Source organism: Linepithema humile, chromosome 8 (genome assembly GCF_040581485.1).
Source record: "Linepithema humile isolate Giens D197 chromosome 8, Lhum_UNIL_v1.0, whole genome shotgun sequence".
NCBI classification, from domain to species: domain Eukaryota; kingdom Metazoa; phylum Arthropoda; class Insecta; order Hymenoptera; family Formicidae; genus Linepithema; species Linepithema humile.
In genome coordinates this window covers 5,904,701-5,920,744 of record NC_090135.1, presented here as the reverse complement: position 1 = coordinate 5,920,744, position 16,044 = coordinate 5,904,701, and the positions used below count along the sequence as shown (strand labels likewise).

The window sequence follows — 16,044 nt, the reverse complement described above, 5'->3', positions numbered from 1 at the left end:
ATAAGATAAAAATAAATTTCTTATTATATATTAGCAATATAATTTGCAGATTTAACAAAACTAATTTCGGTAAATAAAATTATTATCTATAACAAGTCTCTTTACTGTTCGAATAATAATTAACCGTAAGAAATTTTGCTACGATAGCTTATATAAAATTTACTGCGGCAGCAAATACTTTTTTTCCATGTATTAACAAGTTTTTTTCTTTTATTTCATGTATAATCTTTTTTTTAAATATTTTTTTCTGCTATTTTTTCTCGTATAAAAAAATATAAATAAATATATAAACAAACATAAGTACATTATTCAGAATAAAAATATATTGTGTTATTTAGAAAATTTATAATAATTTTTATAATAAAATTGAAAACAATTTTTATATGTTTAGAGTCATCTTTGTTCAGTAATATTATATAAGCACTGTTGTTTTCGACAACTTTTGGCCATCTTTAACAACTTGTGCATACATTATTAAATAAAGATATATAAACATATAAAAATTGTTTTCAATTCTGTCATAAAAAAATTTTACAAACTCTCTGAATAATTCAATATATTTTGTTCTGATCTGTCAATCATGAATTACATTTAGGAAATATTCCAGGATTAAATATTCATCAACGCACCTAAGTCCTAGCCTATCCATTTTAAGATAATGAATCGAAGAAATAGTGTACTTTTCATAATTTTATTCAAAGTATTCTGGTGTATGATTATATTTTTAATATTATATGATTAATATTTAATATATATGGATTCAAAGGGCTATTAGGCTGATGAAAGTTGTTTCAACTTCGGGCTCAATCAAAATCAAAATTAGAAACACTTTGCTTTTTTTTAATGTACAACGTATTTTGCAGGTTGAATATTTTTTAATAATTTTTATAATTATAATCTAATATAACATGTATCTTTTCTAGATATATATAATTTGTGTAAAATAACCACGCAAATAATTTTACAGTTTTTATAGACTACACATCTATATTGTTTTTAAACATTTCCGTGTATCATAACTGTTAAAAAAACAAATTTAGAAGCATGTTTTTATCGATGTACACTGAATATTTAAAATAATCCTTTTACGTTAAGTTTAATGTTTTATAAGAAACTGCATATGTTACTTTACACAAATTGCATATAAATAATTATAATTTGGACATTTGGGTATTTTACATAATTAAAAGTGGACTAATTCAATGCATAAAATGTATTTTTATTTATCAAAGATACAAGTTTATTAAAAAGTTTGAACTTATTAAAGATACAAGTTACTTTGGTATAAAAAGATATATACATATACGCACACACACACATGTTTATGCAATAAAAATTTGGATTTTTTAAAATTTTATATGACCATCATATGAATAGTGTTTTCGAATGAAGCATGTTTGATCCATCGTCGATCAATTAATCACTATTTTACTATTAGCGTTTTCGATTGACTCAAGATTGATTAATAACGTTATTGCATCGTCTTCGCCAATAAAGAACTTAAATTCATAGTAAAATAATGATTAATCAACGTTGGGTCGATCAAAATCCGTTTAATCAAAAACGCTGCATGCATTTATCTTTTATTGGCGGAGGCAATACAATATTGAGTCTGGGGTCGAAACACGTTTCGATCGAAAACGCTATAATATTAATTGTGACAAATTTTTTGCCGCATAATATAAGAAACAATGTCAAAAAAATAAGAAAATTTTTAGAGAATAAAAAAGAATGGTTTATTTGCGTTTTATTCCATTTATACATAACGGAACTTATAAATGTGCGTGCGTGCGTGTGTGTACATGTTATACACACCTCTACATTTATTGACACGTATTTATTACTGAGATTGAATAAATTAATCTCATGTTGTCCATATATACGATCTAGATCATAAAATGCGCTTTAATTTGTTCTCTGAAAAAGTCAAATTCCTGTAACAACCGCAATACAATGTCATATTTATTTTTGCTATTTCTTTTGGCTATTATTGCTCCATGCTCCAACTCACTTATTAGTGGCATGATCTAGAAATAAAGATTATGACATAAGCAAAGCTAAGATTGTAAACTTATTTTACTATTTTTTTCTATTATTAATGAAACATGTTCCATATTGATGTAAGACATATTAGCTAGCATCTCCAACTAATTGTCGCCTATTAAGTTTATTGTTATAAAATATAAATAACTACTTACCGCTAAACGACATTTCTTCTCATCTTCAAACTCACTACGCAATAATCTCAATTCTTTGGGATGCATTTTTGTAGCACTTATGATCATAGAACCGTCATTACTACTCTGCCTGGATTCACAGCGCAAAACGTCAATATAAAAACATTCTTCATCTTTAAGATTTGTGGTAAGACTGTAATTGATGAAAAAGTTATATATCTATATATATATATATATATATATATACCTATATATGTATGATAAGAATGAAAATAAAAGTTAGCATTAAATTATACTTACAATTTCGGTCTCCAGCATAAGAAACGAAATGGAAAAGATGCTAAATCGCAGCGCACACCAAGTCTTCTCGCCACACTGTGAAATATTATTGCCAGAGGTAGTCCAGTACCACATTTATTTTCTAAAACCTGTTTAAAATCACAAATTGCAATCAAATATATCAATATTAAGACAAAACAAGCATAGGGCTGTGCTTATAGCATTAAGTATTCATAATGTAATATAATTTTTAACTTACGAAATGTATAAAGAAGTCTTCTGGAGTAAAACTTCTCTTACGCTCCTCAGGCCACTTACATTTCTTATAATTCTCATAAGAACTTAATTTATTTTGCAAAACTTTACATAGACTCTCTAAAATCTGTCTTCCTTCTGTGCTATTCCAATGATTGTCATCAATATTATTGTATTTCCAAAAGGAAAACTGCTCGGCTGATATTGAAAATATTGGATGCGCAGGATATTTGTTTTTAAGATACTCCAATACCTGCTGTGCAATATTATCCAATGACGTTCTCATATACATGTAAGACATATATTCTTGGGAATGATCGAATTCATAGCATTGTGCCAAAATAGTGGCTGCTTCTTCTAAAATCTGTTTTTGCTTACAGTAATTCACGAATTTGTGCCACTTGATTTTTAAACAATAAAGATGCAGGTACGAAAGAAACCTGTGTGCTTCATATTTCATACGAAACTCTCTATATATAAAACATATTTTATATTTAATATTTAAATTCTAATATTAATTGAATATACTATGTATAAATATATATACATATACATATAAATGCATTATAATCTGCTACATTAACAATTTGTTAAAACTTACTTTGCAGGTAGTATACGCAACTTTAGCTCATTTACAAAAAAATAATAATTCATAAAATATGCGCCTTTATCTGGATCAAACAGTGAATGAAAATTCTTTAAGCCAACATCAAATGAATCATCTTTGTAATAGCGCTTTTTGGGCATCAGCGACATGTAATGCCATAATTGTTTCTTAAATTTTATACCTGCTTTTACTTGTTCTAGAAAATTTTCTTTGCATAGTTGTTTGTCATATTCTTCTCTTAAATAAGGCCATCTAAAATTAAAACAAAAAATACATTTTGAAAATTATACAATTTTTCATATCTTACAGTTTCTTCATACAATTTTGCGAATTTATACAAGCTGGATAAAGTCATTATAACAGAAATAAAAATTTTACAACAAAGTTACTATAAATGTCAAATTTTAAATAAAATAAAAAAATTTGGAGTGGACTTCCGAAAAACTATCACCCCCAATTTGGCTGATATTCAGCCTAAATATTTATTTTATCTAGTAAATAATATTCCTAAATGGATTTTCGGCGCAAATGCCCTCTCTGCCCGCCCAACCCCCCTCAAAGGTAAAACTGTTTTTCTTAATTATTTCAGAAAGTATTCATTGTACGGGCAAAGTTGTTAAACAAAAAATAAGCTCTACAAATAAGATCCTATACATATTTTACCTAGCTCCAATATTTTAGTCATTATTATCAAAAAAACTTGTAAAAGAGGAGAGGCGGAACTCACTGCATCCACGCATACACTTTACAACGCGAAGCGAGGTTCCACGTGGGTTTACGAGTTTCTACGCAAAGCAAGATTCAATCCAAACCCTATGTATGAACTGTATAAACTGTATTTATCAACATTGAATTGTATTGTTGTTTCGTATCAACGCTTTCCGAGATATTTCGTGAAAACGGTGTTGATACTTAAAAAAAAACTGATTTCACAGTTTTTTGATAATAACGACTAAAATATTGGAGTTAGGTAAAATATGTATAGGAGCTTATTTGTAGAGCTTATTATAAAGCTTCATTTTTTGTTTAACAACTTTTTCCGTACAATGAATACTTTCTGAAATAATTAACAAAAACAGTTTTACCTTTGAGGGGGGCTGGGGGACGGAGGGAGCATTTGCGCCAAAAATCCATTTGGTAATATTATTTATTACATAAAATAAGTAATTTCGCTAAAAATCAGCAAAATCGAGAATGATAGCTTTTCGGAAGTTTATCCAAAATTTGTTTAAGGCAAATAAAATAACATGATTTGCGTATTACTCAATTTACATCATAAATACAATAAATAATACTAGTTTACACAAAAATAAATATGAAAAAATACCTCTGATAAAACTTCTTTCGCCAAAGTACATTGTCATTGATTATGTTGTTAAACCGCTTGCATGTGCGAGCGAAACTCACAATATCTTTAATGCTGACGTTCTCTTTACATAAGATGATATTAATCACCTCAGGGGGTAGAGACATTACTGTAGCCATTGCATAGATAGTTCACTAAAGAATGAGAAAAAGAACTTGAAAGTTTACAATAACAACAAATATGTTCGATATTAAATTTGTATAATTTATTTCTTACTGTAATAAAAAATGGGTGAAGTATTAGTCACTGTAATAGAAAACATACTAAAAAAACAATTGTGACATAAGATTACAGTTTATATACTTATATGTATTTAATAAATTGTATGAAATACATATACGTACCAGGGGTGGATTTATGTTTTTGCCGCCTTGGGCTGCAAAGTTTTTGTTTTATAATTTTTATTTTATGTATTTATGTTATATCTCATGTAAAATAAAGAATGTTTCAAGCGTAATTGCTCCTTACAATTTAATATTAACAGCCTGTGTTACATTTTTTTACATAACAGATATGTTACATTTCAAGCTTCCCCCCCCCCCCCAATTGCACTTTTTCAAATCTGATAACCTTTTTTTTCTCATTTTTTTTCCTAGAATCGCACATGTTTTTCTGCGACGATTCTGCCGCCCCTAAATTTTGCCGCCCCGAGCTATAGTCCATTCAGCCTATGCCTGAAATCCGCCCCTGATACGTACACATATTTATAACTTATACTAATTTAGTAGAATATTCAGTGAATGTTCTTTAGATGGTATTAAACATCTTCTCTGAGTATTCCTGGAATATAATAAAGAATATTTTTTCAACCTATCTGGAATATTTAAATTGGTCTCATTTGAATGTTCTATGAAAATTTAAAAAACATCTTTTAGTACATTGAAAGAATATTCTAATATTTTCAACAAATATTTATAAAATATTTATAGAACGTGTTTGTGTTATTTGGGCAGTTATCACAGTTAAAGCAAATTCTGATTTAAAGAATCAAATAAAACGGTAAGTTCGGTGTAAGATGTATGCAATCCACGTGGCAGGGAACGATTATTAAACCAACACCCTCACTTTCAATATTAAGTTCCTATGTATGCATTGGAACAATAAATTTCAAATTGAGATAATAAATTAAAAATAAATTAGTATTTAACTTTGCCATATATCCAAGTTTAATGTTTAACAGTGGAAATATCAGATTGATGGAGACCATTTAAATCCAATTATTTTTCGTATTAATGTTTTGCATGCTACTATTGCTCCTTCGTAATTTTAAATTCGGGGAAAAATTAAAAATTATGCACATACCTCGAAATTGGAATAATTTGCTAAACTCCGTATTACACTCAACACGTGGAATAACTATGCGCTCCAACGTTACGTTCTAGACGATGTTCACTGCTAGAAGGACAAGTAAAAAGTGAAAAGAGGGATGCATTCGTAAAACCGTTTTATTCTGTGACTGCAAGTTGCGTATAGGAAATCAACCAATCATAGTAAAGCAGCTCGCCGGGTAGGTTGTAACAATGTGCATTCCGCACTGTTACTAATTGTAAGAGCCGATCAGGTGCTACGTTATAACACCCCCCATCACTGGAATGCGGTTATACAATTGAACAAAAGCGACAGGTAGCTACCTGAGTAGGATACCGAGATCCCTCTTTTCAGAAGGACAAGTAAAAAGTGAAAAGAGGGATGCATTCGTAAAACCGTTTTGTTCTGTGACTGCAAGTTGCGTATAGGAAATCAACCAATCATAGTAAAGCAGCTCGCCGGGTAGGTTGTAACAATGTGCATTCCGCACTGTTACTAAGAGCCGATCAGGTGCTACGTTATAACACCCCCCATCACTGGAATGCGGTTATACAATTGAACAAAAGCGACAGGTAGCTACCTGAGTAGGATACCGAGATCCCTCTTTTCAGAAGGACAAGTAAAAAGTGAAAAGAGTATACCATCATTTGGCATGATGGCCAAAAGTTGTCGAAAACAACAGTGCTTATATAATATTACTGAACAAAGATGACTCTAAACATATAAAAATTGTTTTTAATTTTATTATAAAAATTATTATAAATTTTCTAAATAACACAATATATTTTTATTCTGAATAATGTACTTATGTTTGTTTATATATTTATTTATATTTTTTTATACGAGAAAAAATAGCAGAAAAAAATATTTAAAAAAAAGATTATACATGAAATAAAAGAAAAAAACTTGTTAATACATGGAAAAAAAGTATTTGCTGCCGCAGTAAATTTTATATAAGCTATCGTAGCAAAATTTCTTACGGTTAATTATTATTCAGTAAAGAGAGAACAGTAAAGAGACTTGTTATAGATAATAATTTTATTTACCGAAATTAGTTTTGTTAAATCTGCAAATTATATTGCTAATATATAATAAGAAATTTATTTTTATCTTATTATCTAAATTTGTATTAATGGCGACAATTTCTTTGCAATAGTAAAATGAATTGATTAAAAATAAATTATTTTGTTATAACAGCAAATTTTAACTTGTTTTCTCATTTCAAAATTTGTCGATTTTTTTAACAAAACAGATTTGTTGCATATCGAATAATCTGTAAAACTAGTTACAGTAGCGAAATTTTATCGCTAACATATGTTAGCGATAAAATTTTTTTTTTTAAATGCATCCGTGGTCCTATAGCCTTGTGTCCACGATACTAGAACTCGGTCCGAGATCTCGGACTGAGGGAAAGTTACTAGAACTCGGATTATGTACACACTGAATTTGGATGCAAAACTCGAATAAGAAGCTCAAACGAAAAAATGCGTTGCGTCCCATTTTTCGGTACGAGTTATTGCGAGTTATTAGATTTTACTAGTTTCTTTTACTATCTGTCAAGACAAAATATAAGATACTTATAGTAATACGAGATACTGTGAACAATATAAATAATATTTTAGTAAGTAATTATAGAATTGAAAAAATAAGAGAAATATAATTCTTAAATAAAATAAATTAATAAAATTAATAATTAATAAGATTTACATAAGTAGTTATTATTAGTTTTAATGCAGATTAAATTAGACATTAAAAATATATTATAACCTATATATACATATTATTTTTCAAGAAAAGTATAATAATATATAAAATTGATTTTCAGAAAAAACTTCTTTTATAATAAAAAATGGATAATAAGGATAATGTTAAAATTTTATTAATGTTATATCAACAACATTCTTGTTTATATGTTACAAAAAGTGTTGATTATCATAATCGTATGAAACGAGATCAAGCTTTACAGATAATCTGTAATCAGTACAAAGAATTAACAGGACAACCACTAACAACTAAAATTGCAAAAAAAAAAATTAATAATTTAAGATCACAATATCTGGACCATCTAAATAAAATAAAACATTCGAAATCAAGCAGTGCATCACTTGATGATATCTATAAACCAACTTGGCAATATAACATAGATCAGAAAATCATCGTAAAGAATCGTAACTCGATTACAACGCTAACTATATTCAGCCAAGTATAAATATTATTGTTCGAGGACTCGGACCGAGATCTCGGATTGAGTTCTAGCATCGTGGACACAAGGCTTATGGCTTAACACTAGAACTACCAAAGCGGTCAAAATGATCAGTTTATTCCTTTTAGAATAATTATTTAAATTTATAATGTATTTGCTGAGATTTTTTTCTGTGACTTGTTGCATTGTGTTAAATGATTAAATTGATTAATGTACTTTTTCTCTTTATCACTTTTTATAACAGAAAGAAAAAAGAAATAGAAATTGGTATATGTTAATCATCGGTAGTTCTAGTGTTGATCCCATGGTTGAGCATGGACTTTCGAAATTCGTGGTCCCATCGATGATGGTCGAGCACGAATCTCGAAACATTGATATGATCGAACATTGAAGAATGGTCGACTATCAATACAAATTTCGGACGCAACTAGCGGAAACTGAGCCGAGCTCTGCGCTAGCGTCCTGCGAGAAACATCGAGACAATCGCTCTCGGATTTTCGGTGCAAATAGCGGTAACTGAGCTGAGCTCTACGCTAGCATCCTGAAAAATTCCCAAACGGTTCCGCGAGAAACTTTCAAACGATTCCGCGAAAAACTCGTTCAATCTTATTAAACCTTATCGATTTAAGGTTTTTTTACGAACTCCTCGGTATAGAATTTTTTATTAGGTAGGCTTTTCTGTTAGGTAGAATTTCTCTTAGGTAGGATTTTCTATTAGAGTTTTCGGATAAGTAGAGTTTTTAAATATTTTATTACTTCTTTTTTTTTTATTCTTTGCTGTCAATAAATTTTGGAACTTCTGCTTTGGCTGTTAGTTTGTAGTTTATTGATGACAAAGATAATGATAAGACTTCGGGTGGGCAAACAGCAAGATTCTCTTTTAAAAAACGGAAGATGTTTCTTGCGTAAATTATGAAAAAGTTTGAACGTTTAGACGTTTAAATGTTAATAAATTTTACTAATAAAATATTACTACTTTTAGAATTATAAAAGATACTTTTGATTATAAATGAAAAATCGTATTGTTCAGCTCTTTTTAACTAAAATCTTTTGCATTATTCATAAAACTTTTAAACGTTTAAATGATTTTATTGGCATATTATTGACATATTGACATATTATTTTCATTTTGTATTATCTTGTATATTATTTCGATGGAATACAGTATAATATATTAAGAAAAATTGTAATGAGCTAAATGTCCCAATGGCTGGATCGGGGATGTTCTTTACAGCACAATTGTACTATTTTAGTACAATTCATCAAATCTTAGTACGTCAGTACATTTCCACAATATTTTGTACTGATAATCAGTACATTTTCAGTTCAAAGTACAACCTCGCTCGTTCAGAGCGATATCAGTAAGTTCTCTTTTGTTCCATCGAATTTCAATATTCAAATACGCGAACAACTTATTTCATTTGTAATAAAAAATATGCATTATAATTTAAATTATAATGCATATTTTATGTAAACTATGAAGTAATCGCAGTTAGGGCAATTTAAATATCCCGCCAATTCATGGTTAAAGCCGGGTCTACAATGAGTCGGTAGTCGGTAGTCGGAAATCGGAAGTCGTAAGTCTTAACCTAAGTCAGTGACTCTATCAATTTTTCGCATCCACAATGAGTCGCTAGTCGTGAAGCAAGTCTCTCAGCTGGACCAATAAGAAAGCTGATTTTAGCAGCACCCACTTGCTCCCAACAATGTTTTTTATCTATATTTTTATATGTTTTCACATCTTTTGCGTACAGGCAAGGATTTGCCTGCACAATTTTAATTATCTCTAGGTCGTCCAGATTCATTTTTAGCGTTTTCGATTATACAGGATTTGAACGACCCAGGGTTGATCAATCACTATTTTACTATAAATGCAAGTCTTTCATTGGTAAAGAGGTTGCAATGACGTCATTAACCAACCCTGGGTCGTTCAAATCCTGTATAATCGAAAACGCTATTTGATAAACACACATTGGCTGCGTTCCGTAAAGAGCATATGCGCGCATGTATCTATAGTATACGTGACGTATACTGTAGATACATGCGCGCATATGCTCTTTACGGAACGCAGCCATTGATTAAGGGCCAAAGCAGAATGGCTGTCTTATAATTTTAAGACAGCCTTAAGTCTTTGTCTCGAAGTGACGCACAATACTGTCTTGTGTCTCGAGTCTTAAACGTATATACACCGTGTCACGCTGCAAAAAGTACGTGTGATAAACGAATATATATAAAAAAAAACTATATATATACAGGGTGCTTCCGCAACATACAGATCAGTAAGTTGGGTTGCCTATTTGTTTATCGGCAGGGGCATGCTTTACCGGCCGTGCAGAATAAGGTTAGATCGCAAGTCCGGCGGAAAATAAAGCAAAAGAAATTTGAGTTTTACCATTCTGGTATAGTGTAAGATTTAATAATATATATATAATAAAATATATATACAATTATATATAATAATTTATTAATTATATATAATATAATAAAATATATATATATAATAAGAATTGTTTAATAGTTGTTTAATTGTTTATCAACTACTAATAAAAGGTAAATATTTCATAAACATTTATAATATAATATATTTAAATCTGTTAAATATTTAATAACAATTTTATGCATTGCAATGTATTTCAATAAATAAATATAACCTAACTTTTTTATAAAAAGGATTTATTAAAGGTTATACTTATTTATAAATCAAATTTTTGATCCAATATTATATGTTTAAACTTAATTGTATGTCTAATTATTATATAATTATCTAATCAAAATTATCTTGTTATTTAAATTGTATTACATGGATTGACAAATTAAATCTATATATCCATAGTATCTAGTACATTAGTATACTTTTTTATTAATTGTTTCAGTCAATTAAAATGGAAGATCATGAATATTGCGAATCTAACATATGTGAATCATATGTATACAGTCAAGAGATATCAAATGAACAAGAAAATATTGCTATAGAAGAAAAAAATGGTGATGCTTTTCTCATTGAATTATACAGAGAACGCCCATTTTTATACAATAAAAGACATAATGATTTTAAAGACAGAATAATTAAAGATAACGCTTGGAATGAAATGTCTAAAATTATGCTAAATAAAAATTATGGTAAGTTACATATGTTTTTTTTTTTTAATAATATATTTTTTATCACATTTTATTGCTAATTTATATGATGGATAAGTAAATATGATAATGGATTTAAGTATCTCAAAATTTTCAGGTAATTTTTATACACCTGAATACTGCCAAACTAGATGTACATCTCTAAGAAATCAATACAATCGTGAGAAACGAATCTTGAATGGTCAATATAAAAGTGGAAGTGCTGCTTCAACTCACAAACCTTTTGTATTTTTTTCCCAATTGTCATTTCTTGACAATTATGTCAGACAGCGAAGGTTTGTAGTTATTATTGCTTAAAAATTTTCTTTTAATAGTATAATATATACTTATATATTTTTATATTTTCAGAACGCATAGTAATATAAAAGCGATTGAAACTTCATCTTCTACATCATCTTCGGAGTTATCAGTCAATATTCCAAAATCTAATGAAGTATTTCATAAAATATCAAGCGATTCTGAAAAAGAAGATAATTCTAATAATGAGGAGAAAAACAAAGAAAATATTCTTAAAAAATTAGATACAAAACCTGTGAAATACAAGAAACGCAAAATAGATGAAACGAAAGAATTTGAAAAAATGTTTTCATCAATTACACAAAAACTTGTCAATGTTTTGGATAACAAATATGAAAATGAAGATGAAGCATTTAGTCAGTTTATTATTGCTCACTTGTCAAATCTTCCACAAACTGAAAAAAATATCAGGAAGAAAATGATAACAGATGCTTCATTACAAAAAACGTAATATGTCTGTTATATATTTAACGCGTGATTTTTCTTTTTATATTTATTATTGAAACATTCATTTTACACAAAAGTTTTTCATTTTTTTATATTATCAATAATAATATCAAAAATATTATAAAGATTTTGAGTTTAAAAAATATATATATATAATGTTCAATTATATATATTTTAAATAAAACGTATAATTTTATTATTCAAGATGTTTAAAAAATGCTTTGTATTTGAAATACTTATTGTGCAATTTTTAAAATGTGTAAAATGTAAAATATGTGCAATTCTAAAGTGTATATCCTTACTTTTATTTTCAATACTTAAACATATATTTTTTGTTCATTACATTAATGTATATTTTATTCATTGCATAATTAATAAAAACTTTATTTGTAATTATTTTTTATTTATGTAAATATTGATTTATTATTACACAGATCAACATCAAGGCTCTCTTGCAAATGTAATTTTCTGATTGAAACATTATGCTATATGATTAAACATGGATAAATAATGAAAATTTCAACATTAATGAAGTTAATAATAAATAATAAGCAATACATTAAAAAAGTAAGTAATAATTTTAATAATTTTTATTGATACTTTGCTTAATAATTAAATTTTCTTATTCTTATAAATTATATATATATAAGTAAAGCTTATCAATTACAGCAGATTGTTGCAGTGTACACAGTACCCCTCCTAAAAAAGCAAAAGATTAAAATTAGTTGGATTGTGAAAATCAATATGGTATCATTGGTAAACTCTACAAATGTTAATGTACATGATCTTCCAATACAAAAACTATTATAAGATCTTGACTTTTTTATATTACATTTTTCCAATTTAAATTAAGATCTCTCTAAAATATATTATTAAAGTATTGTACTGTAATTTTTGAATGCCTTGTATATCTTTTTTTATAATTATGTTTTGTTAGAAAGAATAAGGTTTATAAATAATTAAAAGTTACATACGTACATAAACCATATTTTTAGTGTTGAACCTTTTCACCATATATACCTCTTTGCACATAATCGTATTGCCAAGGGACTTCTCCTGCAGGTGATATAAAATACTTACATAACGTATCTCTTTGTTTCGAAGCAGAAGATACAGTTTCATCAAAATCTAAATTTTCTGATAAAGACATCCACCTTATTTCCTTTAAAAAAATGACATGATTAATCTGATTAAAAATATATATAATATCAAATATTTTAATTAACATTTGTAAAAATTATAAAAATTTAGAATTACAATAAAAATATTACTTATTACGTCATATATTAATTGTTATATTACATTTTAAATATTTGTAAATGTATCAAAATTTAAAATAAGTAAATATTATTATTTGTAAATTGGAAATTTAAATATCTTTCTTACTTGTTCATTTTCGTTGTTTTTGAGAGATTGATTTGTACTATATAATTTTTGTTTACATCGTTCTTCTTCAATCATTATAAAATTATGTAGACAAAGTGATGCTGTTGTTATTTTATCAGCTGTTTCTGGTAGCATGCAAATAGAATTTCGAAATATTCTCCATCTATTCGAAAATATCCCAAAGGCGCTTTCAACTGTTCGCCTAGCTCGCGAAAACCTGTAGTTGCATATTTTTTGTTTTTCGTCTAAATTTCTTCCTGTATATGTTATATACAGGCTTCATAATTGTAGTACTTAGTGAAAAAGCATCATCTGCTAATAAGAAAGTTGGTGTACAATCCTGACTGTTAGGTAATTTAAAAGTCCCCTTAGGTAAATTTAATGTTTTGTTTTTCAGATTTTCTCCAATTAACGACTCGCTAAAAATTCCACCATCGCTGTTTCCACCATAAGCACCAACATCTACCAGTGTAAATCTGTATACATCATTTGCTACTGCCATCAAGACAATACTATAATATTTTTTGTAATTAAAATACAGACTTCCTGAATTTCGAGGGCATTGCAAAGTGATGTGCTTCGCATCTACTGCCCCCACACAATTTGGCACATTCCATCTGTTCCAAAAGCCTTCAGCATAAGACTTCCATTCTTTTTCATTTGGTTGTGTTAAATATATTGGTTCTAATACATTTATTAGAACTTGGCATATTTCTTTAATTAGCATACGCACTGTCGACTCGCCAACTCGAAATGCTAAAGCGATAGATAAGGGAAGATCTCCAGTGGCAAGATATCTAAGAAAAATTTGTTATTATAATATCCACATTATTATTACTATTATTGATTATAATGAGATACTATCAAGATACGTTTCGAGTGAGATAGTTAATTATCTGTTTTAAAATCTACATCTTTCCTATTTGACAAGAAGTATGTACAAGTAATAAATACTATTTTAATTTATACGTAACTAGTCTAAGATAATTTTTTAATACCTATTTAGACCCTATTTTTGTTACCTTAATAAAATTTGTATTTAATTGTTTTGAAATAAAAAATTAAAGTTCAAGTACAAAAATTGTTAAACTACCTTAACACTATTAATAGTCTTTGTTCTGCAGGAAGTGCTCGATAGTGGTTTTTTGTTAAATAAGGTTCAGTTAATTGAAGTAGTTTGTTAAATATTGGTAAAGTCATTCTTGTATAACGAAAAAATAAATCTTCATCTTTTTTCAAATCTTGAAAAAGTGTTTCATAATCTCCGTATTTGTACCTTAATTGATTTATAGGTCTTACATGCCATTTTCTTTCATACTTTACATGTCTTTTTTTGCGTTTTAATTTGTATATAAACATCCAAAATAAAACAATCAATAAAAATTGTTTCTTTCTTTACATTATTTTGCACTAGAAATTTTTCTGTAAAAGATTTAATTTTAACATTATAATTGTGTGTGTGGGGGGGGGGAGGGAAGCGCGCGTGCTGTACACATATTTATTCCTATAATTATATTAATCAAAATTTATATCAAATAAAAAAAATATAACAGTATGTTCTAATTTTAATTTGTTAAGTTAAAGCATAAAATGTCTTGTTAAACTTTTAGAAAAAAAATAGTTATATAATTTTAATAACAAAATAATTTAGATTACATATAAAATAATTATATATACATATAATTAGATTTAGACATATAATATTAGATCAAAAATTTGATTTATGAATAAGTATAACCTTTAATAAATACTTTTTATAAAGAAGTTAGGTTAGGTTATTATTCATTTATTGAAATACATTGAAATGCATAAAATTGTTATTACATATTTAACAGATTTAAATATATTATATTATAAATGTTTATAAAATATTTACCTTTTATTAGTAGTTGTGTATATATATAATTCTTTTTTATATATATTCGTTTATCACACGTACTTTTTGCAGCGTGACACGGTGTATATACGTTTAAGACTCGAGACACAAGACAGTATTGTGCGTCACTTCGAGACAAAGACTTAAGGCTGTCTTAAAATTATAAGATAGCCATTCTGCTTAGGCCCTTACCGACTACCCTTCCGACTCGTTGTAGACTCGCTTTTCACTCACCGATTGTGACTTAAGACTATCGACTACCGACTACCGACTCATTGTAGACCCGGCTTTAAATATCGGTTCAGTGGTTCCTTCGGCAAAGTGTCGTGTGTGCCACCAGAACGTATCTTGTCTTTTCTCTGTACGCGATTGCGACGCGTACTTTAGCCACGTTTAGTGGCAAGGTCCGTTTTTGTTCATTTGTCTTGCGTGATCGAAGGAAAAATAAAAAACAGCAAATCAAAGATATGAATTGTCCAAACCATGTTTATTGCAAGAGATGCTTAATAATTTATTTTCTACCACTCGATTCGCCTAGTTCGTCGGGAGTTTTGTTTTCTTTTAGATGATCTCGGATTTGTCGATTTCTTGAACTGCTTTAGGTGTCGCTAAGGCACTATAAATGTGAGTATTCTCACGTCTGCGCCATTTTTGGCCCATTCCCCCACTTCTTGCCCTCTCGCCCATTTACCGCTGAGCTAAGAA

General features: G+C 28.3%; 2 protein-coding genes and 2 long non-coding RNA genes across 7 annotated transcripts; 2 read left to right on the top strand and 2 right to left on the bottom strand.

Annotated features, from left to right (window-relative positions):
- Positions 1 to 1,034: 1,034 nt before the first annotated feature.
- Positions 1,035 to 8,001, bottom strand: LOC137001484 (F-box only protein 21-like). The gene is made up of 7 exons (XM_067360417.1): positions 5,987 to 8,001; positions 4,646 to 4,818; positions 3,313 to 3,570; positions 2,716 to 3,181; positions 2,478 to 2,605; positions 2,199 to 2,370; positions 1,035 to 2,027 (listed from the first exon to the last, which is right to left on the bottom strand). The coding sequence occupies exons 2-7, from the start codon at positions 4,801 to 4,803 to the stop codon at positions 1,887 to 1,889; spliced, it is 1,323 nt and encodes a 440-aa protein (XP_067216518.1). The 5' UTR covers positions 4,804 to 4,818; positions 5,987 to 8,001; the 3' UTR covers positions 1,035 to 1,886.
- Positions 8,002 to 10,723: 2,722 nt separating this feature from the next.
- Positions 10,724 to 12,473, top strand: LOC137001409 (uncharacterized). 3 transcript variants are annotated; one of them, XR_010891428.1, is made up of 4 exons: positions 10,724 to 10,745; positions 11,069 to 11,315; positions 11,431 to 11,608; positions 11,682 to 12,473. It is a non-coding gene; the product is annotated as an uncharacterized lncRNA (long non-coding RNA). The 3 variants fall into 3 exon arrangements; XR_010891429.1 differs by lacking the exon at positions 10,724 to 10,745 and having other exon boundaries at positions 10,780 to 11,315; positions 11,414 to 11,608; XR_010891427.1 differs by lacking the exon at positions 10,724 to 10,745 and having other exon boundaries at positions 10,784 to 11,315.
- Positions 12,474 to 12,506: 33 nt separating this feature from the next.
- LOC137001410 (uncharacterized) lies at positions 12,507 to 14,436 on the top strand. Its single transcript, XR_010891430.1, has 2 exons — positions 12,507 to 12,644; positions 13,861 to 14,436. It is a non-coding gene; the product is annotated as an uncharacterized lncRNA (long non-coding RNA).
- LOC137001408 (uncharacterized) lies at positions 12,653 to 15,699 on the bottom strand. 2 transcript variants are annotated; one of them, XM_067360183.1, is made up of 5 exons: positions 15,340 to 15,699; positions 14,740 to 14,885; positions 13,464 to 14,260; positions 13,056 to 13,239; positions 12,653 to 12,776 (listed from the first exon to the last, which is right to left on the bottom strand). In XM_067360183.1, exons 2-3 carry the CDS (start codon positions 14,820 to 14,822, stop codon positions 13,666 to 13,668), a joined length of 678 nt encoding a protein of 225 aa, XP_067216284.1. In that variant the 5' UTR covers positions 14,823 to 14,885; positions 15,340 to 15,699; the 3' UTR covers positions 12,653 to 12,776; positions 13,056 to 13,239; positions 13,464 to 13,665. The 2 variants fall into 2 exon arrangements, with proteins under 2 accessions (XP_067216284.1, XP_067216283.1); XM_067360182.1 differs by having other exon boundaries at positions 14,557 to 14,885; positions 15,340 to 15,652.
- Between the last annotated feature and the right edge of the window lie 345 nt (positions 15,700 to 16,044).

Excerpts from the sequence above, each read along its gene's own strand:
- LOC137001408 (XM_067360182.1), bottom strand. The coding sequence starts at position 14,822 with ATGTTTATATACAAATTAAAACGCAAAAAAAGACATGTAAAGTATGAA. Across the intron at positions 14,261-14,556 it reads AGACTATTAATAGTGTTAAG|ATATCTTGCCACTGGAGATC; the intron begins GTAGTTTAACAA and ends AATTTTTCTTAG.
- LOC137001484 (XM_067360417.1), bottom strand. The coding sequence starts at position 4,803 with ATGGCTACAGTAATGTCTCTACCCCCTGAGGTGATTAATATCATCTTA. Across the intron at positions 3,571-4,645 it reads CGAAAGAAGTTTTATCAGAG|ATGGCCTTATTTAAGAGAAG; the intron begins GTATTTTTTCAT and ends TTTTAATTTTAG. Across the intron at positions 2,371-2,477 it reads TTATGCTGGAGACCGAAATT|TCTTACCACAAATCTTAAAG; the intron begins GTAAGTATAATT and ends CATCAATTACAG.